At 58.7% G+C, this 26,690-nt stretch overlaps 2 protein-coding genes across 5 annotated transcripts in view; one reads left to right on the top strand and one right to left on the bottom strand.

The window, feature by feature from the left end:
* Positions 1-3,982: 3,982 nt before the first annotated feature.
* Positions 3,983-17,910, bottom strand: LOC119979703 (ubiquitin carboxyl-terminal hydrolase 5-like). Its single transcript, XM_038822258.1, has 7 exons — positions 17,760-17,910; positions 13,011-13,136; positions 12,346-12,411; positions 7,744-7,877; positions 6,455-6,600; positions 5,967-6,151; positions 3,983-4,908 (listed from the first exon to the last, which is right to left on the bottom strand). Exons 4-7 carry the CDS (start codon positions 7,765-7,767, stop codon positions 4,721-4,723), a joined length of 543 nt encoding a protein of 180 aa, XP_038678186.1. The 5' UTR covers positions 7,768-7,877; positions 12,346-12,411; positions 13,011-13,136; positions 17,760-17,910; the 3' UTR covers positions 3,983-4,720.
* Positions 17,911-18,163: 253 nt separating this feature from the next.
* cdca3 (cell division cycle associated 3) overlaps positions 18,164-26,690 on the top strand; it is a 32,197-nt gene continuing 23,670 nt past the window's right edge. The window contains exon 1 of one of the 4 annotated variants that reach the window (XM_038822254.1): positions 18,164-18,367. The gene's annotated coding sequence lies outside the window, so the exon portion shown is untranslated. Of the gene's footprint in view, positions 18,368-18,415; positions 18,435-18,508; positions 18,624-18,701; positions 18,947-26,690 lie in introns of those variants that run through there. The other 3 variants (XM_038822255.1, XM_038822256.1, XM_038822253.1) reach the window with 3 other exon arrangements.

Raw genomic sequence — 26,690 nt, 5'->3', positions numbered from 1 at the left:
CCTTAAACAATTCCCATACTACTGTTGTGCATTTCCCCAAGAACAATTGTTCCCACTTTATGCTCCTCAACTCCTGTCTAATAGCAGTATACTTTCCCCTCCCCCAATTAAATACCTTCCCATTCTGTTTGTTCCTATTCCTCTCCATGACTATGGTAAAGGTCAAGGAGTTGTGGTCACTGTCACCGAAATGCTCTCCCACCGAGACATCTGACACCTGGCCTGGTACATTGCTGAGCACCAAGTCCAATATGGCCTCCCCCCAGTCGGCCTATCTACATATTGAGTCAGGAATGTTTCCTGTACACACCTGACAGAATCTGCTCCATCCAAACCATTTACACTAAGGAGGTTGCAGTCAATATTCGGGAAGTTGAAGTCACCCTTGACAACAAGTCTGTTACTTCTGCACTTTTCCAAGATCTGCCACCCAATCTGTTCCTCTTTCTCTCTGCTGCTATTCATAGAATTTACAGTACAGAAGGAGGTCATTCAGCCCATCGAGTCTGCACCGGCTCCTGGAAAGAGCACCCTACCCAAGGTTAACACCTCCACCCTGTCCCCATAACCCAGTAAGGGCAATTTATCATGGCCAATCCACCTAACCTGCACATTTTGGACTGTGGGAGTGTAGCCATCTAAGATGGCCACTAACGAACACAAAATGGAAGACTGCAAAGAGTGCAGGGAAAACGGACATGTTAAAGGGCAAACAGCTTGCAGAGCAGTTATGCATTGAGACAATAGCAGAAACCGGTTTCCCGACAGCTGCAGAGATCAGGCAGCGTTGTAAATGGAAAGCCGTTAGCATATTAATGAGGTGATACCGGGCCAGTCCCAGGTACAATGGACACAAATTAAGTATCAATCGATACATTCAATAGCAGACCAGACACGGTGGAGCCAGAGAAGCCCAGGACAATAAGTCTTAAGAACCGCCCCAGCGATCAAGGAACGGCCCTAGGATTGGGGGGTTCAAACCATATCGATTGGGAAGAGGCCCAATCGATCCCCAGCAGGTGAGGGAGCCCGCCCCTGGGACCTATAAAAGAGGTCCTACACATGGTTCAGTCTCCTGTCTCCGGCCTCCGACTCCAGACCCCTGTCTTCTACATCAGCCGCCAATGAGTAAGTGCCAAACAACGACCACTACCCGAAACCGGCATTACTTAAACCCTTGCTGACCAATAGTGATCCGAAGCCTGCAGACCAGACCAGAACAAAGGCCTTGTTCCCTGACCTCGCAGTTCCATCTTAGCTAAGTATTGGTTGTTTAGTGGTAGAAGTAAGTTTAATCCTTAATGTGTGCATGAGTGTTATTATAATTGTGTTATAATAAACTCTAATTGTTTTGGACTTACTAATTGGTGTACAGCTTTATTGCTTTGAACTTGACCTTGAGACTTGTGACGGTGTCTTTATGGCACCTGGCGACTCCAGAGCTTAGAACGTGAAACAGAGCCAAAGCGAGTGTTAAGCACACTCACCCAAAACGAGCAACAGGAGGAAACCGGAGCACCCGGAGTAAACCCACGCACGAAGAGGATGTGCAGACTCTGCACAGACAGTGACCCAAGCCGGAATCGAACCTGGGACCCTGGAGCTGTAAAGCGATTGTGCTATCCACAATGCTACCGTGCTGCCCATTGGGGGGTCTATAGAAAACTCCCAATAAAGTGACTGCTCCGTTCTTGTTTCTGACTTCCACCCCATACTGACTCAGTAGACAAACCCTCCTCAACTACCTCCTTTTCTGCAGCTGTGGTGCACTCCCTAATTAACAATGGCACTCCCCCTCCTCTTTTACCTCTCTCACTATTCTTCTGAAAACATCTAAACCCCAGAACATCTAACAACCATTCCTACCCATGAAATGTCGTTGGTGCCTATGTGCACCACGACTTCTGGTTGCACACCCTCCCCCTTAACATAATATAAGAACATAAGAACTAGGAGCAGGAGTAGGCCATCTGGCCCCTCGAGCCTGCTCCGCCATTCAATTAGATCATGGCTGATCTTTTGTGGACTCAGCTCCACTTTCCGGCCCGAACACCATAACCCTTAATCCCTTTATTCTTCAAAAAACTATCTATCTTTACCTTAAAAACATGTAATGAAGGAGCCTCAACTGCTTCACTGGGCAAGGAATTCCATAGATTCACAACCCTTTGGGTGAAGAAGTTCCTCCTAAACTCAGTCCTAAATCTACTTCCCCTTATTTTGAGGCTATGCCCCCTAGTTCTGCTGTCACCCGCCAGTGGAAACAACCTGCCCGCATCTTAAGAATCCCGTCGACCCGATCCGAGACATCCCTGGCACCTGGGAGGCAACATACCTTCCGGGAGTCTCGCTCGCGACCACAGAATCTCCTATCCATTCCCCTAACTACTGAGTCTCCTATCACTATTGCTTTTCTATTCGCCCCCCTCCCAAGCCACAGAGCCAGGCTCAGTGCCAGAGACCTGGCCGCTAGGGCCTTCCCCCTAATCATCTGTGTTCTGGAATGCCTTGGTCGATCCTCCCTCCACCACATCTCCAGTCAGTGCATTCCAGACACAAACCACTGGCTGTGTGAATTTATTTTTGTCAATCACAATTGTTCTTTTTCAAATAATTTTAAATCTGTGTCCTCTCATTCATAATCTTTTTAATAGTGGGAACAGTTTCTCCTCGTCTATGTCTAGCCCTCACGTGATTTTGAAGATCTCTATCAAATCTCCCCTTGGCCTTTTCTCCTTTCTTATTTTTGTTTCTATGAATTGAGAGTCGCCAATTATTGTTTTTCCAATTAAGGGGCAATTTATCGTGGCCAATCCACCTAACATGCACATATTTGACGGGGAGAATGTGCAAACTCCACACGACAGTGACCCATCGTCGGGATTCAAACCCAGGTCCTCAGCGCCGCAGTCCCAGTGCTAACCACACCACGTGCAGCCCCACTTTTCTCCTTTCGAAAGAGAACAGTCCCAACCTCTCCTCATAATTGAGGTTTCTTACCCCGGAACTATTCCTGTGAACTGCTTCTGCACTCTCCAATCTGTTCACAACCTTTCCAAATATTCACAAACCTCTGAGAAGAAACATTTGTCCTCGTCTCTGTCCCAATTTGCTTCCCCCATATCTTCCAATTGTATCTCCTGGTTCTAGACTCTGCAACCAGGGGAGAAACATTACCTGCCATTAACTATTTTGTAGGTTTCAATGAAATTACCTCTGGATTCATTGAAACTCTAGACAATACAGGCCCAGTTTCCCCAATCCCTCTTCATAGGACAGTCCTGCCATCTCTGGAATAGTTGTTTCACTCCCTCTATTTCCTTCCTAAGGTAAAGGATCCAAAACTGCACACAGTACTACAGGTGCGGTCTAACCAAGCTCCTATAAAATTGGAGCAGGACCTCACAACTTTTGTGCTCAAAACCTCCTTGTGATAAAGTTCAACATACTATTAGCCTTCCTTGTTGCACCTGCCATTCTGCAGTGACTTATGGACAAGGTCACCCAGATCTCTTTTTTTACATCTGCACTTTCTAATTTCTTAAGAAATGCTCTGCAAATCTCTTCCTTCGACCAACATAGATTACCTCACATTTTCTACACTGTATGCCATCTGCTATGTAATACAGCCAGTGTTTCTGTACAGAAATCAGGCAAACTAAAGATCTGCAAACTTTCAGATTTAAAGCCCAGTAATAACTCAGTCTGAGAGGCTCCACTTGGTGGTAGAGGGGTAGAAACGCATCGATCCGAATCCCATGTAAAGTTCCGCCTGGTGGTAGGTCAAAATTGCAGCAATCTGGAACTCATCTAAAACGACAGCTGGTGGTCAAAGGACAGAACTGTGCAACCGGAATCTCTTTAATGAATCTATTCCCCAGAGGCCACAACCGCGAAGGTAAATCTTGAACCTTCCTCCTTATTCCTCGTATTTTAAAAAATCCTCTCCTGCCTTTACAGTGTGTCTGTCTTGTATGTGTCTGGGTGGAGGGTTGGGGTGGGGGTGGGATTAAGTAGACTGGAAGACCATTGTCCTGTTATTTCTTTCTATATTCACCCTTTCCTCGTATTTTTAATAAACAGTTTGTTATATGTTTTACTCATAAAACTAGCGTCTGTCACTCATTGGAGCAGTCAAGGGTTAAAGATCTCAGGAAAACACAAATTATTGGTTAATTCACTTATGTTGGAACGCTGGGGTATGTAGGGCTGGACCTGACCGCTCATTTGGCCAGGGTGTTGTAACAATGTCTGCCCCGCCATCCTAGGAATCATCCTGGTAAATCTTCGCTGCATTCCCTCCAGAGCAAGAAAATCCTTCCTCTGATAAGGAGACCAAAACTGCACACAATATTCCAAGTATGACCTCACCAAGGCCCAGTATAATTGCAGCAAGACATCCCATCTCCTGTGCTCGAATCCTCTCGCAACGAAGGCCAACATACCATTTGCCTTCTTTATTGCCTGTTGCACCTGCAGCATGCAGTCACCTTCAGTGACTGGTGTGACACCCAGGTTTTTTTTGCACATTCTCCTCTCTTAATTTAATTCAGATAATTAATAATGTCTTCCTGCTTTTGCTACCAAAGTGGATCACCTCACATTTGTGCAAATTATATTGCCATTCATTTTCCCGCACGCTCAACTTGTCCAAATCACACTGAGGGATCTCCGCATCCTCCTGACTTCTCACCCTCCTGTCCGACATTGAACTGGATGGTCAGTAGTGATCAGATAGTACGGCAGAGCAGGCTCGATAGGTTGAATGGCCAGCTCCGGTTCCTAGGTTCAGCTGAGCCGTGCGAGCACCCACCTTCTGCATTTTCATCATGTTGATCCCAAAGTGAGAGAGGTGCTCAGCGAGGTTCGGGTCCAGTACCATGTCATCCTCGTCATACGAGTATACATCTGCAAGTGGACACATCAAGATCAACAAAGGGAGGGACCGGCCTTCCTCCGCCTGAGGGGACATGGTGGCCCAGTGGGAATGTCACTGCACTGACATGCAGGCAGCAGTGCTAACCACTGTGCCACCGTGCTGCCTGGAATTTTAAATTAAAAGAAAATCTGGAATCATAGAATCCCAAGCGTGCAGGAAGCCATTCAGCTCCATCAAGTCTGCACCTGCCCTCCGAAAGAGGACCCAACCCAGGCCCACACTCCCGTCCTGTCCTCGAAACCGCACCAAACCTGCACATCTTTAAACACCAAGGAGCAATTTAGCATGGCCAATCCACCTAACCTGCACATCTTTGGACTGTTGATGGACACTGGAGCACCCGGAGGAAACGCACACAGATATGGAGAGAATGTGGAAACTCCACCGAGACAGTGTGGACTCTCAGCAACGGTGACTGTGCTGCATCAAAAAAAAAAACAATCGGGCTCACGGGTGTCTGGAAGTTTGTCACCATTACCCGTTTTGGCATGTCTATGACTTCAGACTCCACAGCAATGTGCTCGACTCTTAACTGTGCCTCGAAAATGGTCCAGCAAAAAGCAGGTGACGCCCATGAGAATAAAGGTTAAATTTTAGCTCAATTTGAGCACCCCCCTCCTAATTTCAGGCTGTTTCTGGGATGTTGTTTTTCCCCATGACAACTTTCCCAGGAGAGGAGAACTGCGAGTTAGCTGGAAGAGCAATAGGGCCAGGGTGTATGGAGTCAACCACATTGAGGCAGTGACGAGAGAGCCATACCTGACGCTTGCATTGGCACACCCTCCCTCACAGCACTGTGGGTACACCTACTCATCAGGGACTGCAGCAGGTTCAAGAAAGCACTTTATCCAGGGGCAATTAGGGATGGGCAATAAATACTGGGCCTAGCCAGCGACACCCACAGCCCACTGACAAATACATTTTTAAAAAGGTTATAGGCAGGGTACGCGGAGTCCAGCTAGCTTGAACATTTGTGTCTCTTGCCACGATGCCATTAAATGAGGGCATCCCAACGAAGGCTCCTCACCAGCTCCATCTGGCGTAATGGTGCCCAGTTTCACCGCCAGCGGGTACCCAGATTGCTTGTAGTGTTCCAGAGCATGGTTGTTGCCACCGCTGCCATCAAAGTACCGGCGGCCGCATAGAATGGAGCCATCGGTCAGATTGAGCCAGAGATTCTCCTTCAGATCACAACGGGAACACTTCCAACCACTGAGAGAGAGAGAGAGAGAGAGAGAGAGGGAGGTTAGAGTCAGACGTTAGTAAACATGGACAGGCAAGGGCTCGAGGACAGGATGGGCGGGGGTGTGAGAGAGCAGGGGATCTAGTCAACGAGACAGACACAGAACATGAGGGGACACCAAAGAGCAGCTGATGAAGGGAGGGAGAGAGAGAGAGAGAGAGAGAGAGAGAGAGAGAGAGAGAGAGAGAGAGAGAGAGAGAGAGAGAGAGAGAGAGAGAGAGAGAGAGAGAGAGATTGGTGACTCGCCCTCATCTGGAACCATCCTCACTCACCAGGGTGGGATGCGAAGGTTATTACCCATCTGTTTCAGGTCGAGGGCATGTTTGGAGACCTGGCGAACCTCACCATCCCAGGCCTGAATCTCCTGCTTTCGAGAGGCAGAGTCCGCTGCTAACATGGCATCAATCGAGGCAGACACCTGGAGGGAAACATCCCAGTTTAACTGGAGAATGGGAACAGCCTCAAAGGTACAAACAAACCTCAAAACAAATCACAGAGTCTGGGAGTGCAGAATGGTCAGCGAACAGACCAGGCGGCAGTGGATCAACAGGAAATATGGCACCACTGGAATATACAAGCTATCGTGGTAGGGTCGGTACTGAGGGAGTCACACTGTCGGAGGGTCAGTACCGAGGGAGCGCTGCACTGCCAGAGGGTCAGTACTGAGGGAGCACTGCATTGTCAGAGGGTCAATATTGAGGGAGTGCCGCACTGCCAGAGGGTCAGTACTGAGGGAGTGCCGCACTGCCAGAGGGTCAGTACTGAGGGAGCGCTGCATTGTCAGAGGGTCAATACTGAGAGAGTGCTGCACTGCCAGAGGATCACTACTGAGGGAGCGCTGCACTGCCAGAGGGTCAGTACTGAGGGAGCGCCTCACTGCCAGAGGGTCACTACTGAGGGAGAGCCTCACTGCCAGAGGGTCAGAACTGAGGGAGCGCCGCACTGTCAGAGGGTCAATACTGAGGGAGTGCTGCACTGCCAGAGGGTCACTACTGAGGGAGCGCCTCACAGTCAGCGGGTCACTACTGAGGGAGTGCTGCACTTGTTTTTAATATATAAATTTAGAAGTACCCAATTCATTTTTCCAATTAAGGGGCAATTTAGCGTGGCCAATCCACCTACTCTGCACATCTTTTGGATTACGGGGACAAAACCCACGCAAACACGGGGATAATGTGCAAACTCCACACGGACAGTGACCCAGAGCTGGGATCAAACCTGGACCTCAGCGCTGAGGCTGCAGTGCTACCCACTTCACTACCGTGCTGCCCTAAGGGAGTGCTGTACTGTCGGATGATCAGTACTGAGAGAGCGCTGTACTTTCGGGAGGGTCAGTACTGAGGGAGCGTCGCACTGTTGGAGGGTCAATACTGAGGGAATGCTGTGCAGTTGGAGGGTCAGTACCGAGGGAGTGCTGCGCAGTTGGAGGGTCAGGACTGTCAGGTGTATGAAGACGGAGCTCTGTATTATCTGTTTGTGGGAGTGCTCAATGCTGACACTGGGAAGAAAGTGCGGGTATTCGGTCAATGTTTGTGCAATGAATTCTGAAGTGTTTACATACCCTGTCCCGTACAGCAGTTGACATCAGGGTCAGGGAATCTCTGAGAATTATAGCATTTTCCGGTAATATTATCACCTTCACTTCTTCGTCATACTCAAAGTTCTCAGTGTCGACCTCAAAGCCACCTTCTACACCTGGGGGGAACACAGCCAGGGAGTGAAATAAACAAACAAATCAGCCCAAAGTGTTGCCTCAGCATCCAGAATGGAAAGTCCTTAGTCAATCCGCCACCCATTCCATCTCTCTTCCCCCTCCGTCATTCTCTCTGTATCCATTCTCACCCCTCCCTAATATTCACAGGTTGGCAGCAGGACGGGCAGGCGCGCTGGCGGGAGGGAGGACGGGTGGCTACGCTGGCAGGAGGGAGGACGGGAGGGAGGACAGGCGGCTGCCCTGGCGGGAGGGAGGACGGGCGGCTGCTCTGGCGGGAGGGAGGATGGGTGGCAGCGCTGGCGGGAGGGAGGACGGGCAGCCCACTGGCGGGAGGGAGGATGGGTGGCAGCGCTGGCGGGAGGGAGGGCGGGCGGACCACAGGTGGGAGGGAGAATGGGTGGCAGCGCTGGCGGGAGGGAGGATGGGTGGCCGCGCTGGCTGGAGGGAGGATGGGTGGCAGTGCTGGCGGGCGGGAGGGAGGATGGGCGGCAGCGCTGGCGAGAGGGAGGGCGGGCGGCTGCGCTGGCGGGAGGGAGGAAGGGTGGCAGCGCTGGCGGGAGGGAGGATGGGTGGCAGCGCTGGGCGGGAGGGAGGACGGGAGGGAGGACAGGCGGCTGCGCTGGCGGGAGGGAGGACGGGCGGCTGCTCTGGCGGGAGGGAGGATGGGTGGCAGCGCTGGCGGGAGGGAGGACGGGCAGCCCACTGGCGGGAGGAAGGAAGGGCGGGCAGCGCTGGCGGGAGGGAGGATGGGTGGCAGCGCTGGCGGGAGGGAGGGCGGGCGGACCACAGGTGGGAGGGAGAATGGGTGGCAGCGCTGGCGGGAGGGAGGATGGGTGGCCGCGCTGGCTGGAGGGAGGATGGGTGGCAGTGCTGGCGGGAGGGAGGGCGGGCGGCAGCGCTGGCGAGAGGGAGGGCGGGCGGCTGCGCTGGCGGGAGGGAGGGCGGGCGGCAGCGCTGGCGGGAGGGAGGAAGGGTGGCAGCGCTGGCGGGAGGGAGGAAGGGTGGCCGCGCTGGCTGGAGGGAGGATGGGTGGCAGCGCTGGCGGGAGGGAGGACGGGCGGCAGCGCTGGCGGGAGGGAGGGCGGGCGGCTGCGCTGGCGGGAGGGAGGACAGGCGGCTGCGCTGGCGGGAGGGAGGAAGGGTGGCAGCGCTGGCGGGAGGGAGGACGGGTAGCAGCGCTGGCGGGAGGGAGGATGGGTGGCAGCGCTGGCGGGAGGGAGGGCGGGCGGACCACAGGTGGGAGGGAGAATGGATGGCAGCGCTGGCGGGAGGGAGGGTGGCCGCGCTGGCTGGAGGGAGGATGGGTGGCAGCGCTGGCGGGAGGGAGGAAGGGTGGCCGCGCTGGCGGGAGGGAGGACGGGCGGCTGTGCTGGCGGGAGGGAGGATGGGTGGCCGCGCTGGCTGGAGGGAGGATGGGTGGCCGCGCTGGCTGGAGGGAGGATGGGTGGCAGCGCTGGCGGGAGGGAGGACGGGCGGCAGCGCTGGCGGGAGGGAGGACGGGCGGCAGCGCTGGCGGGAGGGAGGACGGGCGGCTGCGCTGGCGGGAGGGAAGTCTGGCGGGAGGGAGGACGGGTGGCCGCGCTGGCGGGAGGGAGGACGGGCGGCCACGCTGGCGGGAGGGAGGACGGGCGGCGTCCGCGCTGGCGGGAGGGAGGACGGGCGGCGTCCGCGCTGGCGGGAGGGAGGACGGGCGGCGTCCGCGCTGGCGGGAGGGAGGACGGGCGGCGTCCGCGCTGGCGGGAGGGAGGACGGGCGGCGTCCGCGCTGGCGGGAGGGAGGACGGGCGGCTGCGATGGCGGGAGGGAGGAATGGCGGCCGCGCTGCGGGAGGGAGGACGGGTGGCCGTGCTGGCTGGATGGAGGACGGGTGGCCGTGCTGGCTGGAGGGAGGACGGGTGGCCCGCTGGCGGGACGGAGGACGGGTGGCCGTGCTGGCTGGAGGGAGGACGGGTGGCCGTGCTGGCGGGACGGAGGACGGGTGGCCGTGCTGGCGGGACGGAGGACGGGTGGCCCGCTGGCGGGACGGAGGACGGGCGGCTGCGATGGCTGGAGGGAGGACGGGTGGCCGTGCTGGCTGGAGGGAGGGCGGGCGGACCACAGGTGGGAGGGAGAATGGATGGCAGCGCTGGCGGGAGGGAGGAAGGGTGGCCGCGCTGGCGGGAGGGAGGATGGGAGGGAGGACAGGCGGCTGCGCTGGCGGGAGGGAGGAAGGGTGGCAGCGCTGGCGGGAGGGAGGATGGGTGGCAGCGCTGGCGGGAGGGAGGGCGGGCGGACCACAGGTGGGAGGGAGAATGGGTGGCAGCGCTGGCGGGAGGGAGGACGGGCGGCTGCGCTGGCGGGAGGGAGGATGGGTGGCCGCGCTGGCTGGAGGGAGGATGGGTGGCAGCGCTGGCGAGAGGGAGGGCGGGCGGCTGCGCTGGCGGGAGGGAGGAAGGGTGGCAGCGCTGGCGGGAGGGAGGATGGGTGGCAGCGCTGGCGGGAGGGAGGACGGGCGGTTGCGCTGGCTGGAGGGAGGATGGGTGGCAGCGCTGGCGGGAGGGAGGAAGGGTGGCAGCGCTGGCGGGAGGGAGGATGGGTGGCAGCGCTGGCGGGAGGGAGGACGGGCGGCTGCGATTGCGGGAGGGAGGAATGGCGGCCGCGCTGCGGGAGGGAGGACGGGCGGATGTGCTGGCGGGAGGGAGGACAGGTGGTCCGCTGGCAGGAGGGAGGACGTGCGACCCCGATGGCGGGAGGGAGGACGGGCGGCTGCGCTGGCGTGAGGGAGGACAGGCGGCCGCGATGGCTGGAGGGAGGACGGGTGGCCGTGCTGGCTGGAGGGAGGACAGGTGGCCGTGCTGGCTGGAGGGAGGACGGGTGGCCCGCTGGCGGGACGGAGGACGGGTGGCCGTGCTGGCTGGAGGGAGGACGGGTGGCCGTGCTGGCGGGACGGAGGACGGGTGGCCGTGCTGGCGGGACGGAGGCCGGGTGGCCCGCTGGCGGGACGGAGGACGGGCGGCTGCGATGGCTGGAGGGAGGACGGGTGGCCGTGCTGGCTGGAGGGAGGACGGGTGGCCCGCTGGCGGGACGGAGGACGGGTGGCCGTGCTGGCTGGAGGGAGGACGGGTGGCCCGCTGGCGGGACGGAGGACGGGCGGCTGCGCTGGCGGGATGGAGGACGGGTGGCCCGCTGGCGGGAGGGGGGACGGGCGGCCGCGCTGGCGGGAAGACGGGCGGCCACGCTGGCGGGAAGACGGGCGGCCACGCTGGCGGGAGGGAGGACTGGCGGCGTCCGCGCTGGAGGGAGAGAGGACAGGCGGCGTCCGCGTTGGCGGGAGGGAGGACAGGTGGCGGCGCTGGCGGGAGAGAGGACGGGTGGCCGTGCTGGCTGGAGGGAGGACGGGTGGCCCGCTGGCGGGACGGAGGGCGGGTGGCCCGCTGGCGGGAGGGAGGACGGGCGGCTGCGCTGGCGGGAGGGAGGACGGGTGGCCCGCTGGCGGGAGGGGGGGACGGGCGGCCGCGCTGGCGGGAAGACGGGCGGCCACGCTGGCGGGAGAGAGGACAGGCGGCTGCGGTGGCGGGAGGGAGGACAGGCGGCTGCGGTGGCGGGAGGGAGGACAGGCGGCTGCGCTGGCGGGAGGGAGGACGGGCGGCCGCGATGGCGGGAGGGAGGACGGGCTGCCGCTCTGGTGGGAGGCCGCGCTGGCGGGAGGGAGGACGGGCGGCCGCGATGGCGGGAGGGAGGACGGGCGGCGTCCGCGCTGGAGGGAGTGAGGACAGGCGGCGTCCGCGCTGGCGGGAGGGAGGACAGGCGGCTGCGCTGGCGGGAGAGAGGACAGGCGGCTGCGATGGCGGGAGGGAGGACAGGCGGCTGCGATGGCGGGAGGGAGGACGGGCTGCCGCTCTGGTGGGAGGCCGCGCTGGCGGGAGGGAGGACGGGCGGCCGCGATGGCGGGAGGGAGGACGGGCTGCCGCTCTGGTGGGAGGCCGCGCTGGCGGGAGGGAAGACGGGCTGCCGCTCTGGCGGGAGGGAGGACGTGCGGCCGCTCTGGCGGGAGGGAGGACGGGCGGCCGTGCTGGCGGGAGGGAGGACGGGCGGCCGTGCTGGCGGGAGGGAGGACGGGCGGCCGTGCTGGCGGGAGGGACGACCGTGCTGGCGGGAGGGACGACGGGCGGCCGTGCTGGCGGGAGGGAGGACGGGCGGCCGTGCTGGCGGGAGGGAGGACGGGCGGCCGTGCTGGCGGGAGGGAGGACGGGCGGCCGTGCTGGCGGGAGGGAGGACGGGCGGCCGTGCTGGCGGAGGGAGGACGGGCGGCCGTGCTGGCGGGAGGGAGGACGGGCGGCCGTGCTGGCGGGAGGGAGGACGGGCGGCCGTTCTGGCCGGCAGGTGCGCAGACAGACACCCGACACCCTTGCGCGCGCACTTTCTTTTCTCCCCTTCCAACCTCAACAGCTGCTCTTTCCTTGCTCCTTACCGATGGCCAGCCGTGTGGGCTTTTTCTTCGGGGGGTCACCAGCCCCGCTGCTGCCGTCATCGACTTCTGCAAAACAGCAATGTGGAGAATGAGAGACCCCAAGGGTGGCAAGGCAGTGGGTGGTGGCTGTGGGGAAGGGAGGGTGGGGTCAGCAGTTTATCTTCAACTCGGGATACAACAGATTCAGATCCGCTTCTTTGTTTCCATCTCTTCGTGGATATTATTATCTTCCATAGTTTTGTGGACTTGTTCTCATCATCTTTGTATCTGTTGACCCAGACAGCTTTTCTTTCACCATTTACTGATCCCATTCCCCTCTTTTCCTCCTTTCAGATTTAACCCCCCATGCTGCCCCCCACATTCAAAATGTTTTTCTCGTGTCATTTCTGCCTCCTTTGCAATCCCACTTTCAACCCTCCCACTTCAATCTCTCTTCAGCTCTGATTAAGTCATTCAGCCATGAACAATTAAATAGCTGCCTCTTTCCACTGACCCTAACGAGACCTGCCAAGGCATGGGCGGACAAGGGGGTCAGAGGGAGGGCGAGCACGAGGGTGGGAGCACCGTTGAAGGGGGACATGGACACTGAAGGAAAGTGCACCGTTCCCTGCATGTTGACTGTTAAAGAGGGAGACAGGGGAAGGGGCCAGACCAGTTCTGCTCACCGGCAGTCGGGTCCTCCTCAGGTGGAGGTAAGCTCTCTGCCCTGTCTTTTGGTAGTGCTTTTCTACGTGCTGCTTCCCGAATCCCAGGAAGGTGTTCATGCAGATGTAGAGGCCGCCTTCAGACTCCTGCAACAAGAAAAACAGAGGGCAAAGTGTCAGTGTCTGGATGTCTATGGGGAAGAATGATAAAAATCATCTAAAATAAAACCTGGTAGGACCAGAAGCACCGAATAATTGAAGATTATTTGATGGGATGTGAACCTTGCTAACTAGGCCCAGCATTTATTACCCATCCCTAATTGCCTCTTAAGAAGGTGGTAGTAGGCTGCCTTCTTGAACCACTAGCCAGTGTGTTGTAGGTACACCCACTGTGCTGTTCCAGGATTTAGACGCAGCAACATTGAAGGAATGGTGAGTGAATTATAGGAGGCCATTCGGCCCAATGTGTCTGCACCCATCCTCTGAAAGAGCACCCACTTCCCCCCCCCACTCCCCAATCTCCATAATCCCACCTACCCTTTTGGACATTAAGGAGCAATTTTAATATGGTCAATCCACCTAACCTGCACATCTTTGGACTGTGGGATGAAACCGGAGCACCCGGAGGAAACCCACGCAGACACGGCGAGAACGTGCAGACTCCACAGTCACCAGGGGTCAGAACTGAACCCAGGTCGCTGGCTCTGTGAGGCAGCAGTGCTAACCAAGGAGGGAACTTCCTGGTGGTGGTGTTCCCAGGTATCTGCTGCTCCCCTCGTCCTTCTAAATGGTGGAGATGATGGGTTCGGAAGGTGCTGCCTCAAGAGCCTTGGCGAGTCGCTGTGTGCATCTTGAGCATGGTACCACAGTGGTGAGCATTGCTGCTTCACAACGCCAGGGTCTCGAGTTCGATTCCTGGCTTGGGTAACTGTCTTTGCGGAGTCTGCACGTTCTCCCTGTGTCTGCGTGGGTTTCCACCAAGTCCCGAATAACGTGCTGTTAGGTGAATTGGACATTCTGAATTCTCCCTGTGTGTACCCAAACAGACTCTGGAACATGGCGACTGGGAGCTTTTCACAGTAACATCATTGCAGTGTTAATGTAAGCCTACTTGTGACAATAAAGATTATTATGAGAGACAGCACACAAAGCTGCCATTGTGCTTTGGTGGAGGAGGAAGTGAATGTTTGTGGCTAGCTTGTTGATTGTCCCGGATGGTGTCTCACTTCTTTAAGTGTTGTTGGAGAAACACTTATCCAGGCCAGTGGGAGAGTGTCCCATCACACTCCTGACTTGTGACCTTGTACATGGTGGACAGATTGACAGACTTTGGGAGGTGGTCAATGGTAACCACCAGGATGTTGATAATGGTGGGTGGGTGGGTACCGGACGAGAAACCCAAAACAATCTGCAATTTGGAAAAATGCGAGTGATGGCTCTGACCAATAAGTGTTCCTTATGTTAAAGCAAACTTTATTTCTTAATACAGTATTAATCACATAAACACAGGTGTGTGTGTGTGAGGGGCAAAAAGAGGCGTCTCATTATCAGACTGATGCTCCGTGTGTGAGAGACACAGATAGTTGTCTCCGTTTCAGACAGACCCTCCCAGTGTGTGTGAGACAGAATGTTGTCTCCGTATCACAAAGACCCTCCCAGTGTGAGAGACACAGATAGTTGTCTCCGGATCACACAGATCCTCCCAGTGTGTGTGAGACAGAGTGTTGTCTCCATACCAGAAAGACCCTCCCAGTGTACGTGTGAGACAGAGTGCTGTCTCCGTATCACACAGACCCTCCCAGTGTGTGTGAGACACAGTGCTGTCTCCGTATCACAAAGACCTCCCAGTGTGTATGAGAGAGAGGCAGTGTTGTCTCCGTATCACACAGACCCTCACAGTGTGTGAGAGACGGACAGTGTTGTCTCCTTATCAGACAGACCCTCCCAGTGTGTGAGAGACAGTGCTGTCTCCGTATCACACAGACCCTCCCAGTGAGAGAGAGACGGACAGCGTTGTCTTCTTATCAGACAGACCCACCCAGTGTGTGTGAGACAGAGTGCTGTCTCCGTGTCACACAGACCCTCCCAGTGTGTGAGAGACGGACTGTATTGTCTCCTTATCAGACAGACCCTCCCAGTGTGCGTGTGAGAGACGAGTGTTGTCTCCATATCAGACAGACCCTCCCAGTGTGTGTGCGAGACAGACCATGTGTGTGTTGCCTCCAAATCACAGACCTCCCCATCCCTCTGTGTGTGAGAGACAGAGTGCTTTTGTCGTATTAGACAGACCAGAAGGAGTGAGAGAGGCGGGGGATGAAGGGATGAAACGGTTTCTAGAGGGTTGAGGAGGTGAATGTGGAGGGACTGGGGGTTCCGATTGGGCTGAAGGGGGTTATGGACTATGTGGGGCCGATGAAGGTGGGGAAGGTCCCTGAACGGGATAGGTTCCCAATCGGGTTTTATAAAAACTTTGGGATGGAGTGGCAGAAACATATGGGGAGTTGGTGGAGAGTGAGAGTGCCCCCGTGAAGATTAGGTGTAAGTGGGAGGAGGAGCTGGGGGCTGGAGTTTACAGAGAGTGAACGCATCCTCGTCGTGCACGAAGCTAAGCCTTATTCAGTTTATTGTGGTGCACAGGGCCCACATGACGGTGTTGAGGATGAGTTGCTTCTTGGGAGTGGAGGACAGGTGCGTGGGAGGTGTGCAGGGGGCCATGTCTATATGTTCTGGACTTGCCCGAAGGTGAGGGGTTCTGGAGGGCTTTTCGGAGGTTACGGCAAAGGTTTTGGGGCAGAGGTAGCTCCAAGTCCGGAGGTGGCGATATTTGGAGCATTGGGTGTGCGGGTGGGGAGAGGCCAGCGTTTTGGCCTTTGCCTCCCTGATAGCCCAAAGATGGATTTTGTTGTGCTGGCAGGACTGAGTCGCTGAAGGACGAGGTACGGGTGAATGATCTGGCAGAATTTCAGCAGCTAGAAAAGATCAAGTCTGCCATTCATGGGGTGAAGGAGGGGTTGACTTCGAGGTTGAAGCTTTATTGAGTTCTTCAAGGAGGATTAAATAGTCAGCTGGGGGGGGGGGGGGGGGGGGGGTGGCTTTGTGCTTTTGCAAATATTTCAAAGTGCCATCAATAAATTCAGAATCCCTACAGTGCAGGAGGCTGCTCGGCCCATTGAGTCAGTACCGACCCTCTGAAGGAGCACTCCACCCAAGCCCAATCCAATCCCCCACCCTCTCCTTGTAATTCCATCTAGGGTCAATTTAGCATAGCAAATTCACCTAACCTGGACACCTGAGAGAGGAACCCACACTGACACGGGAAATATGTGCAAAACAGTCACCCGAGGTCAGAATCAAACCCGGGTCCCTGGCGCTGTGAGGCAGCAGTGCTAACCACTGTTCCAGACAGACCCGTCTTCGGTCTGCGTGCTTTTTAAAAATAAAATGTTGGTCTCCGTATCAGACAGACACTACTTGTATATGTGTGAGAGTGTATGTGTGTGTTGTCTCCGTATCAGACAGATTCTCCCTATGCACGTTTGAGAGTGTATGTGCGTTGGCTCCATATCAGACAGGCCCTGCCTCTGTGTGTGAAACAGAGAGGGTGTTGTCCCCGTATCAGACAGACCCCACCCTGTGTGTGTGTGAAAGAGTCAGAATGTTGTCTCCGAATGAGACCGACCCTCCCTGTTTGTGAGAGGCAGAGAGTTGTCTCTGCATCAGGCAGACCCTTCCAGTGTGTGGGTGAGAGAGCGTTGTCTACATATCAGACAGACCCTCCCTGTGTGAGAGAGAGACACACATAGAGACAGTTGTCTCCACTTCAGGCAGACCCTCCATGTGTGCATGACAGAGTGCTGTCCCCGTATCAGACAGACCCGCCGACATGTGTCCCACTGAAAGAGCACTCTGCCTAGTGGGCAGCACGGTAGCATGGTGGTTAGCATAAATGCTTCACCTGGAGGGAAACATGAATTAGCTTTGAGAGAAAGAGCTAACAACCATAGTATGTTCTCCCAGTATCTGCATGGGTTTCCCCCAGGTGCTCAAGTTTCCGACCACAGTCCAAAAATGTGCAGGTTAGGTGCGGTTATTTGGGGGGGGGGGGGGGGGGGGGGCGGGTGCTCGCTCAGTGAGTCGGTGTAGACTCGAGAGGTCAATGTCTTCTTCAGTGGATTATGATCTAACAACCTCTTTTCCTGAAGAGGTGAGGGTCCCCAAAAGCAAATTTGTGAATACAAATAATGATTGTTATTTTAATTTATTTATTTCAGGTAAAATTATTTAAATGCAGGCCATCCTGCCCTATCCCCTGCTGCAGACCACTTCTGCGTCCCCCAGTGGCAATGCAGAGCACGGGAGTTGTAGTTGACACCTCCTCCAGCTGCCACACGCTGGCAGCGAAGCTCGGCCAACGCGACTACAACCCCCAAAGGGCACCGCGCGCGAACAGAGGCCATCTTGCGCAGCATTGCAGTCAAGGGCGGGTGGGGATGGGAAAGCCCACAGAACACCGCGCGCGGCCATCTTGGAGAAGAAGGCAGGCGAAGCCGACCGGGGACTGTAGTCCCCGCCCGCCGCAAACTTTATAATATTGGGTGCGGCAGTGCCGGAAGCGGACTACAACTCCCAGCCTGCTCCGCTCACCCTTGCGGCGAGGCCTAGGCCTCCAGGCTTTGCCGTGGATTGTCAGCGCCATCGGCTTGCTCGCCTTGTCTGATTTGATCCCCTCTCGCTGCCCCTCCCCTTCACAACGTCCCCCGCCTCACTCACCGGGGTGTCGAAGGAGAAGACGCACTCATCCTTGTGGACCCGGTCGCCGCTCCGCGGCACTCGGACGCTGGAAAGCACCGAGAGCAGCAGGTCGCTGAATTCCGCCATGATACCCGGCCGAGGGGGAAAGATGGAGGAGGAGCTGCGGGAGAGGAGCAACAGGAGCAGCCAACACATCCTCCCACCTCCGGTTCAACCAATCACCACCCACCGTACAGGAGGGGGCCAACCAATCAACCGGCCTTAGCAACGGATGGATCCAATCAGCAGCCGGAGGCCGTCCATTGTCCCCGACTGACGTGCTGTCCACCAATCAGTGCAACCCAGCATGCCCCGCCCGATAGCGAATTTTGGCCAATCAACGCCTAAGGAACCGCCTTTGTCAGATCGATTGACGTGGTGATGGGCGCACCCCCAATCAGAGGACGGGGCCGTGACGCTATCCCGGGCGGGGCCCCGTCTCAACGCCTAGGGAACCGCCTTAGTGCGCGGCCACCGATTCCTGTCATGGGGCCCGCCCTGAGGCCATTGTGACCCTGACTGATGGGCAAGTGAACCAATCGGCCGCCGAGCCGCTTGCCCAGCCGGATCCAATCAAAAGCCACAGGGTAGGCAAGGACCTAATTCTGACTAGCGGCACCCTCAACCAATGGCTGAGACAGAGATCAATCATTGGTTAAGTGAGCGACTGCGCCGCCGCTTTCTGTTATTTTGTTAGTTGTTTTCCTCGGTCGGCTTGGACGGAGGGTCTCCAGTTGGCTATCCAACTGCCCGCTGAGGGTTGTTGCCGTTAATGTTTAAACGGACCAATCCGAGGAGGACGCTGAAAGCGCAACGGCCCGGGCCGTTTAAATGAGCCAATGGGTGAGGCGTTGGGGCCGGAAGGCGGGGCTGGCTCGGACTCAGCCTCTGTGATCAGCTGGACAGGAAAGTGGGCGGGGCCAACTGGGTAATCCAGGGGTGCCGATTGGCCGGTGGAGGAAATCACGTGGGTCCCGTCGGCAGCCCATTGGGTGCGGGGCCGACGGGAGGCGGTTGGTTTGAAAGGGAATGAGAGCAGAGTCCGAAGAGAGTGAGCGTTGAGAGTACAGCGATCTTCTCAACAAGCGTCTCGGATCGCAGCCGTCGACTTCAGTATTCGAGATCTGAAGGCTTTTGTCCCGCTCTTTTTAAAATTTTGTCGAAGGGTAAGGGTATAGGACGCGGCAGATTCGTGCCCTGCCGACAGTTGCAGTTGCAATTGCGCATGCGCCTGAGCTGCAGAGCCAGCCGGCTGGGGAGGAAGTTCCGCGCGCGCCCGAGTTTGATTGACAGGATTGGAGCCACGCCTCTCCCGCCTTTTTATTCACTGCATCCGGGCTCCCAAGAGGGAGGCTTGACTCCTGATCCTGACAGCAAGTCCCTCGTGGTGCCAGTGTGTGCCCCCCCCCCCAAATTGCCTGTGACCCTCTTTCTCTCCCCCCCCCATTGCCTGTGACCCTCTTTCTCCCCCCCCATTGCCTGTGACCCTCTTTCCCCCCCCATTGCCTGTGACCCTCTTTCCCCCCCCATTGCCTGTGACCCTCTTCCCCCCCCATTGCCTGTGACCCTCTTTCCCCCCCATTGCCTGTGACCCTCTTTCTCCCCCCCCATTGCCTGTGACCCTCTTTCTCCCCCCCATTGCCTGTGACCCTCTTTCTCCTCCCCCCCCCATTGCCTGTGACCCTCTTCCCCCCCCGTTGCCTGTGACCCTCTTTCCCCCCCCCCCGTTGCCTGTGACCCTCTTTCCCCCCCCCCGTTGCCTGTGACCCTCTTCCCCCCCCGTTGCCTGTGACCCTCTTCCCCCCCCCCCGTTGCCTGTGACCCTCTTTCCCCCCCCCCCCGTTGCCTGTGACCCTCTTTCCCCCCCCCCGTTGCCTGTGACCCTCTTTCCCCCCCGTTGCCTGTGACCCTCTTTCCCCCCCCCCCCGTTGCCTGTGACCCTCTTTCCCCCCCCCCCCCGTTGCCTGTGACCCTCTTTCCCCCCCCTGTTGCCTGTGACCCTCTTTCCTCCCCCCCCCCCCCCGGTTGCCTGTGACCCTCTTCCCCCCCCCCGTTGCCTGTGACCCTCTTCCCCCCCCCCCCCCGTTGCCTGTGACCCTCTTCTCCCCCCCCCCTTGCCTGTGACCCTCTTCTCCCCCCCCCCTTGCCTGTGACCCTCTTCTCCCCCCCCCCCTTGCCTGTGACCCTCTTCCCCCCCCCTTGCCTGTGACCCCCCCCCCGTTGCCTGTGACCCCCCCCCCCCCCGTTGCCTGTGACCCCCCCCCCGTTGCCTGTGACCCCCCCCCCCCCGTTGCCTGTGACCCCCCCCCCCCGTTGCCTGTGACCCCCCCCCCCCCGTTGCCTGTGACCCCCCCCCCCCCCGTTGCCTGTGACCCCCCCCCCCCGTTGCCTGTGACCCCCCCCCCCCCCCGTTGCCTGTGACCATCACCATCCTGCAATGGTCCTTTGCATTCATAAACATGTGAGTTGGAGCAGCAAGATTAAGTCCTTGATCCTGCTCCACCGTTCAATAAAGGCTCAAGGGGCCAAGTGACTTCCTGCTCCTCTGCGCCTAACCCCTGTGTGTGTGTGTGTTAGTTAACTGTCTCCCAGTTCGTGCCCCTCCCACAAGGGGAAGTATTCTTTCAGCATTTTACCCTGTTCTGGCCCTTTTGCGATCTTCATGTGGTTCCGTAAGTTCGCAGCTCAGTATGGGGAAAAGTACCTCATGTTTGGGGTCTTGGCATGGGGATTGTTATCCAACCCGTTTTGGTCAGTTGTAGCCAGAGAGATGCCGTCCATGGTTTTTTGCTCTGATATTTTCCAACTGGCTTTCTCCCCCAGTGGGTTTCTCCCCCTCTGCCTCACCCTCGATGCTTCCCACAAGCCCTCTTCCCCTGCTGTCTCTGGTGTACACTCGGCCATTGAGAAAAAACAGGCCCCCCCCCCCCCCCAGGCTTTAACATTTTCAGCGGTTTGCAAACTTTCCTCATCTCAGTCCACAGCTTTGCCTTCCCCAACTGGCGGAAACACATTCCGCGCCTGCCCTGTCAAGCATCTTCAGAACTATTGAACCTTTCATTTCAATAACCTCTCGTCCTCCTGAACTCCGGTGAGCAGGCAGCTAGTTTACTTCCGTTTCTACCTCCTTGCAGGCAGCCAGTCCCCTTTGCATTCTCCCTTGAGCAAGGAAGCTGGTCCAAGTCTTAGCACTGACCTTGTGCAGTTGGGGCCACAGTCACTCACTTAGCCTTTGCCTCGACTCGTCTTGAGTTCAATCCATGCTCCAGGATTTGAGCTGAAAGATGGGGCAACACGGTAGCACAGTGGTTAGCATTGTTGCTTCAGAGATCCAGGGTCCCAGGTTTGATTCCCGTTTTGGATCACTGTGCGGAGTCTGCACGTTCTCATGTCTGCGTGGGTTTCCTCCGGGTGCTCCGGTTTCCTCCCACAGTCCAAAGACGTGCGGGTTATGTGGATTGACCATGCTAAATTGACCTTGGTGTTTAAAGGGGTTGGGTGGGGTTGCTGGGTTATAGGTATGGGCTTAAATTGGGTGCTCTTTCCAAGGGCTGGTGCAGACTCGATGGGCCAAATGGCCTCCTTCTGCACTGCAAGGTCTATGCCTAGATGTGGGAAGGTTAAACCAAACCTGCAACCCCCACACCCCGTGAGTGCAGAAGATCTACAGCTTTAAGGAGATGACAACTTCTCCCAGGCACTGGCAAAAAAAACCGGATGATCTGGCAGTCGTCAGCTCACCAACACCACCCGCTCCCCCTGCAGCTTGCCACTCACCATCACATATCTCCCGCCACTGTCAGCCACCACATTTAACGCCTGTGAGATCTCCCCGTGCACAGAATGGCAACCCCCATGTCAGCGGCGACTGTATTGCAGAGGTGTTTCAATGACAGTGTATGCGTAGGGAGGCGGTGGATTTCCTCTCCCCGTGTCTGCGTGAGGAGGGGGGATTAACTCTCCCTGTGTCTGCATGAGGTGCGGGGGATTTCCGCTCCCCGTGTCTGCGTGGGGAGGAGGGGGAATTCCTCTCCCTGTGTCTGCGTGAGGAGGGGGATTAACTCTCCCTGCATCTGCGTGAAGTGGGGGGGGAGATTTCCGCTCCCCGTGTCTGCATGGAGGGGGGGGGGGAAATTCCTCTCCCCGTGTCTGCGTGTAGGGGGAGGGTCCCTCTCTCTGTGTCTGCATGTAGAGGGGGTCCCTCTCCCTGTGTCTGCGTGTGGGGGGGGGTCCCGCTCTCTGTGTCTGCATGTAGAGGGGGTCCCTCTCCCTGTGTCTGCGTGTAGGGGGGTCCCTCTCCCTTTGTCTGCGTGTAGAGGGGGTCCTTCTCCCTGTGTGCGTGTAGGGGGGGGTACCTCGACTTGTGTCTGCGTGTAGGGGGTGTCCCTCTCCCTGTGTCTGCGTGTAGGGGGGGTACCTCGACCTGTGTCTGCGTGTAGGGGTTGTCCCTCTCCCTGTGTCTGCGTGTAGCGGGGGGTCCCTCTCCATGTGTCTGCGTGTAGAGGGGGTCCCTCTCCCTGTGTCTGCGTGTGGGGGGGGCCCTCTCTCTGTGTCTGCATGTAGAGGGGGTCCCTCTCCCTGTGTCTGCGTGTAGGGTGGTCCCTCTCCCTTTGTCTGCGTGTAGAGGGGGTCCTTCTCCCTGTGTCTGCGTGTAGGGGGGGTACCTCGACCTGTGTCTGCGTGTAGGGGGTGTCCCTCTCCCTGTGTCTGCGTGTAGGGGGGGTACCTCGACCTGTGTCTGCGTGTAGGGGGGGTCCCTCTCCCTGTGTCTGCGTGTAGGGGGGTACCTCGACCTGTGTCTGCGTGTAGGGAGGGGGGGTCCCTCTCCCTGTGTCTGTATAGGGGGGAGGGTCCCTCTCCCTGTGTCTGTGTGTAGGGGGGTCCCTCTCCCTCTGCGTGTAGAGGGGGTCCCTCCCTGTGTCTGCGTGTGGCGGGGGGGTCCCTCGCCCTGTGTCTGCGTGTGGAGGGGGGGTCCCTCTCCCTGTGTCTGCATGAGGTGCGGGGGATTTCCGCTCCCCGTGTCTGCGTGGGGAGGAGGGGGAATTCCTCTCCCTGTGTCTGCGTGAGGAGGGGGATTAACTCTCCCTGCATCTGCGTGAAGTGGGGGGGGAGATTTCCGCTCCCCGTGTCTGCATGGAGGGGGGGGGGGAAATTCCTCTCCCCGTGTCTGCGTGTAGGGGGAGGGTCCCTCTCTCTGTGTCTGCATGTAGAGGGGGTCCCTCTCCCTGTGTCTGCGTGTGGGGGGGTCCCTCTCCCTTTGTCTGCGTGTAGAGGGGGTCCTTCTCCCTGTGTGCGTGTAGGGGGGGGTACCTCGACTTGTGTCTGCGTGTAGGGGGTGTCCCTCTCCCTGTGTCTGCGTGTAGGGGGGGTACCTCGACCTGTGTCTGCGTGTAGGGGTTGTCCCTCTCCCTGTGTCTGCGTGTAGCGGGGGGTCCCTCTCCATGTGTCTGCGTGTAGAGGGGGTCCCTCTCCCTGTGTCTGCGTGTGGGGGGGGCCCTCTCTCTGTGTCTGCATGTAGAGGGGGTCCCTCTCCCTGTGTCTGCGTGTAGGGTGGTCCCTCTCCCTTTGTCTGCGTGTAGAGGGGGTCCTTCTCCCTGTGTCTGCGTGTAGGGGGGGTACCTCGACCTGTGTCTGCGTGTAGGGGGTGTCCCTCTCCCTGTGTCTGCGTGTAGGGGGGGTACCTCGACCTGTGTCTGCGTGTAGGGGGGTCCCTCTCCCTGTGTCTGCGTGTAGGGGGGGTACCTCGACCTGTGTCTGCGTGTAGGGAGGGGGGGTCCCTCTCCCTGTGTCTGTATAGGGGGGAGGGTCCCTCTCCCTGTGTCTGTGTGTAGGGGGGTCCCTCTCCCTCTGCGTGTAGAGGGGGTCCCTCCCTGTGTCTGCGTGTGGCGGGGGGGTCCCTCGCCCTGTGTCTGCGTGTGGAGGGGGGGTCCCTCTCACTGTGTCTGCGTGTGGGGGGGGGTCCCTCTCTCTGTGTCTGCATGTAGGGGGTGTCCCTCTACCTGTGTCTGCGTATCGGGGGTCCCTCTCCCTGTGTCTGCGTGTAGGGGGGGTACCTCGACCTGTCTCTGCGTGAGGAGGGGGATTAACTCTCCTCGTGCTCCCCGTGTCTGCATAGAGGGGGGGGGGGGGGATTCCTCTCCCCGTGTCTGCGTGTAGGGGGGTACCTCGACCTGTGTCTGCGTGTAGGGGGTGTCCCTCTCCCTGTGTCTGCGTGTAGGGGGGGTACCTCGACCTGTGTCTGCGTGTAGGGGGGGTCCCTCTCCCTGTGTCTGCGTGTAGGGAGGGGGGTTCCCTCACCCTGTGTCTGCGTGTAGCGGGGGGGTCCCTCACCCTGTGTCTGTGTGTAGCGGGGGGTCCCTTGCCCTGTGTCTGCGTATCAAGGGGGTCCCTCTCCCTGTGTCTGCGTGTACCCCCTCTCCCTGTGTTTGCGTGTAGCGGGGGGGTCCCTCTCCTCGTGTCTGCGTGTACCCCCTCTCCCTGTGTCTGCGTGTAGCGGGGGGGTCCCTCTCCTCGTGTCTGCGTTGGTGGGGGGTTCGCTCCCTATGTCTGCGTGTGTGGGGCGTCCCTCTACCTGTGTCTGCGTATGGGTGGGGGGTTCCTGTCCCTGCCTCTGCGTGTAGGGGGGGTCCCTCTCCCTGTGTCTGCGTGTGGGGGGGGGGGGGGGGGGTCCCTCTCTCTGTGTCTGCGTACAGGGGGGGTCCCTCTGCCTGTGTCTGCGTGTACCCCCTCTCCCTCGTGTCTGCGTTCGTGGGGGGGGTTCGCTCCCTATGTCTGCGTGTGGGGGGGGGGTGTCCCTCTCCCTGTGTTTGCGTATAGGGGGGGTCCCTCTCCCTCTGTCTGTGTATAGGGGGTAGGGTCCCTCTCCTGTGTCTGTGTGTAGGGGGGTCCCCTCTCCCTGTGTCTGCGTGTAGGGGGGTCCCTCTACCTGTGTCTGCATGTAGGGGGGGTCCCTCGCCCTGTGTCTGCGTGTAGGGGGGGTCCCTCTACCTGTGTCTGCCTGTAGGGGGGGGGGGGGTCCCTCTACCTGTGTCTGCCTGTAGGGGGGGTCCCTCTACCTGTGTCTGCGTGTAGAGGGGGTCCCTCAACCTGTATCTGCGTGTAGGGGGGGTCCCTCTACCTGTGTTTGCATGTAGGGGGGGGTCCCTCTCCCTCTGTCTGCGTGTGGGGGGTTCCCTCTGCCCATGTCTGCGTGTGGGGGGCGGGGGTCCCTCTCCCCTTGTGGGGGTGTCCCTCTCCCCGTGTGGGGCAGGGTCCCTCTCCCTGTGTCTGCGTGGGGGGGGGGGTCCCTCTCCCTGTGTCTGCGTGCAGCAGGGGGTCCCTCGCCCTGTGTCTGCATGTAGGGGGTCCCTCTCCCTGTGTCTGTGTGTAGGGGGGAGCGTCCCTCTCCCAGTGTCTGCGTGTAGAGGGGGTCCCCCTCCCTGTGTCTGCGTGTAGAGGGGGTCCCTCTCCCTGTGTCTGCGTGTAGAGGGGGTCCCTCTCCCTGTGTCTGCGTGTAGGGGGAGTCCCTCTCTCTGTGTCTGTGTGTAGGGGGTGTCCCTCTCCCTGTGTCTGTGTGTAGGGGGGTCCCTCCTTGTGTCTGCGTGTAAGGGTGGGTTCCTCTACCTGTGTCTGCGTGTAAGGGGGGGGGGGTCCCTCTCCCTGTGTCTGCGTGTAGGGGTGTCCCTCTCCCTTTGCCTGCATTTAGAGGGGGTCCCTCTCCCTGTGTCTGCGTGTTGCGGGGGGTCCCTCGCCTGTGTCTGCGTATAGAGGGGGTCCCTCTCCCTGTGTCTGCGTGTAGGGGGGGTCCCTCTACCTGTGTCTGTGTGTAGGGGCGGTCCCTCTACCTGTGTCGGCGTATCGGGGGGGTCCCTCTACCTGTGTCGGCGTATCGGGGGGGTCCCTCTCCCTGTGTCTGCGTGTAGGGGGGGGGTCCCTCTCTCTGTGTCTGCATGTAGAGGGGGTCCCTCTCCCTGTGTCTGCGTGTAGCGGGGGGTCCCTCTCCCTGTGTCTGCGTGTAGAGGTTCCTCTCCCTGTGTGTGCGTGTAGGGGGGTACCTCGACCTGTGTCTGCGTGTAGGGAGGTGGGTCCCTCTCCCTGTGTCTGTATAGGGAGAAGGTCCCTCTCCCTGTGTCTGTGTGTAGGGGCGTCCCTCTCCCTCTGCGTGTAGAGGGGGTCCCTCTCCCTGTGTCTGCGTGTAGCGGGTGGTCCCTCGCCCTGTGTCTGCGTGTAGGTGGGGTCCCTCTTCCTGTGTGTAAAGGTGTCGCTCTCCCTGTGTCTGCGTGGAGGGGGGTCCCTCTTCCTGTGTTTGTGTGTAGGGGGGGGGGGGGGTCCCTCTCCCTGTGTCTGCGTGTAGGGGGGGGGGTCCCTCTACCTGTGTCTGCGTGTAGGGGGGGGGTCCCTCTACCTGTGTCTGCGTGTGGGGGGGGTCCCTCTACCTGTGTCTGCGTGTAGGGGGGGGGGGTCCCTCTACCTGTGTCTGCGTGTAGGGGGGGGGGGGGGGTCCCTCTACCTGTGTCTGCGTGTAGGGGGGTCCCTCTACCTGTGTTTGCATGTACGGGGGAGGGTCCCTCTCCCTGTTTCTGTGTGTAGGGGGGTCCCTCTCCCTCTGCGTGTAGAGGGGGTCCCTCCCTGTGTCTGCGTGTAGGGGGGGTCCCTCTACCTGTGTCTGCGTATCGGGGGGTCCCTCTCCCTGTGTCTGCGTGTAGCGGGGGGGTCCCTCTCCCTGTGTCTGCGTGTAGAGGGGGTCCCTCTCCCTGTGTCTGCGTGTAGGGGGGGTACCTCGACCTGTGTCTGCGTGTAGGGAGTGGGGGTCCCTCGACCTGTGTCTGCGTGTAGGGAGGGGGGGTCCCTCGACCTGTGTCTGCGTGTAGGGAGGGGGGGTCCCTCGCCCTGTGTCTGCGTGTAGCGGGGGGGGTCCCTCGCCCTGTGTCT

This window comes from Scyliorhinus canicula, chromosome 16 (genome assembly GCF_902713615.1).
Source record: "Scyliorhinus canicula chromosome 16, sScyCan1.1, whole genome shotgun sequence".
Classification (NCBI taxonomy): Eukaryota; Metazoa; Chordata; class Chondrichthyes; order Carcharhiniformes; family Scyliorhinidae; genus Scyliorhinus; species Scyliorhinus canicula.
The sequence above is the reverse complement of the archived record's forward strand: the minus strand, read 5'-3'. Positions and strand labels throughout refer to the sequence as shown.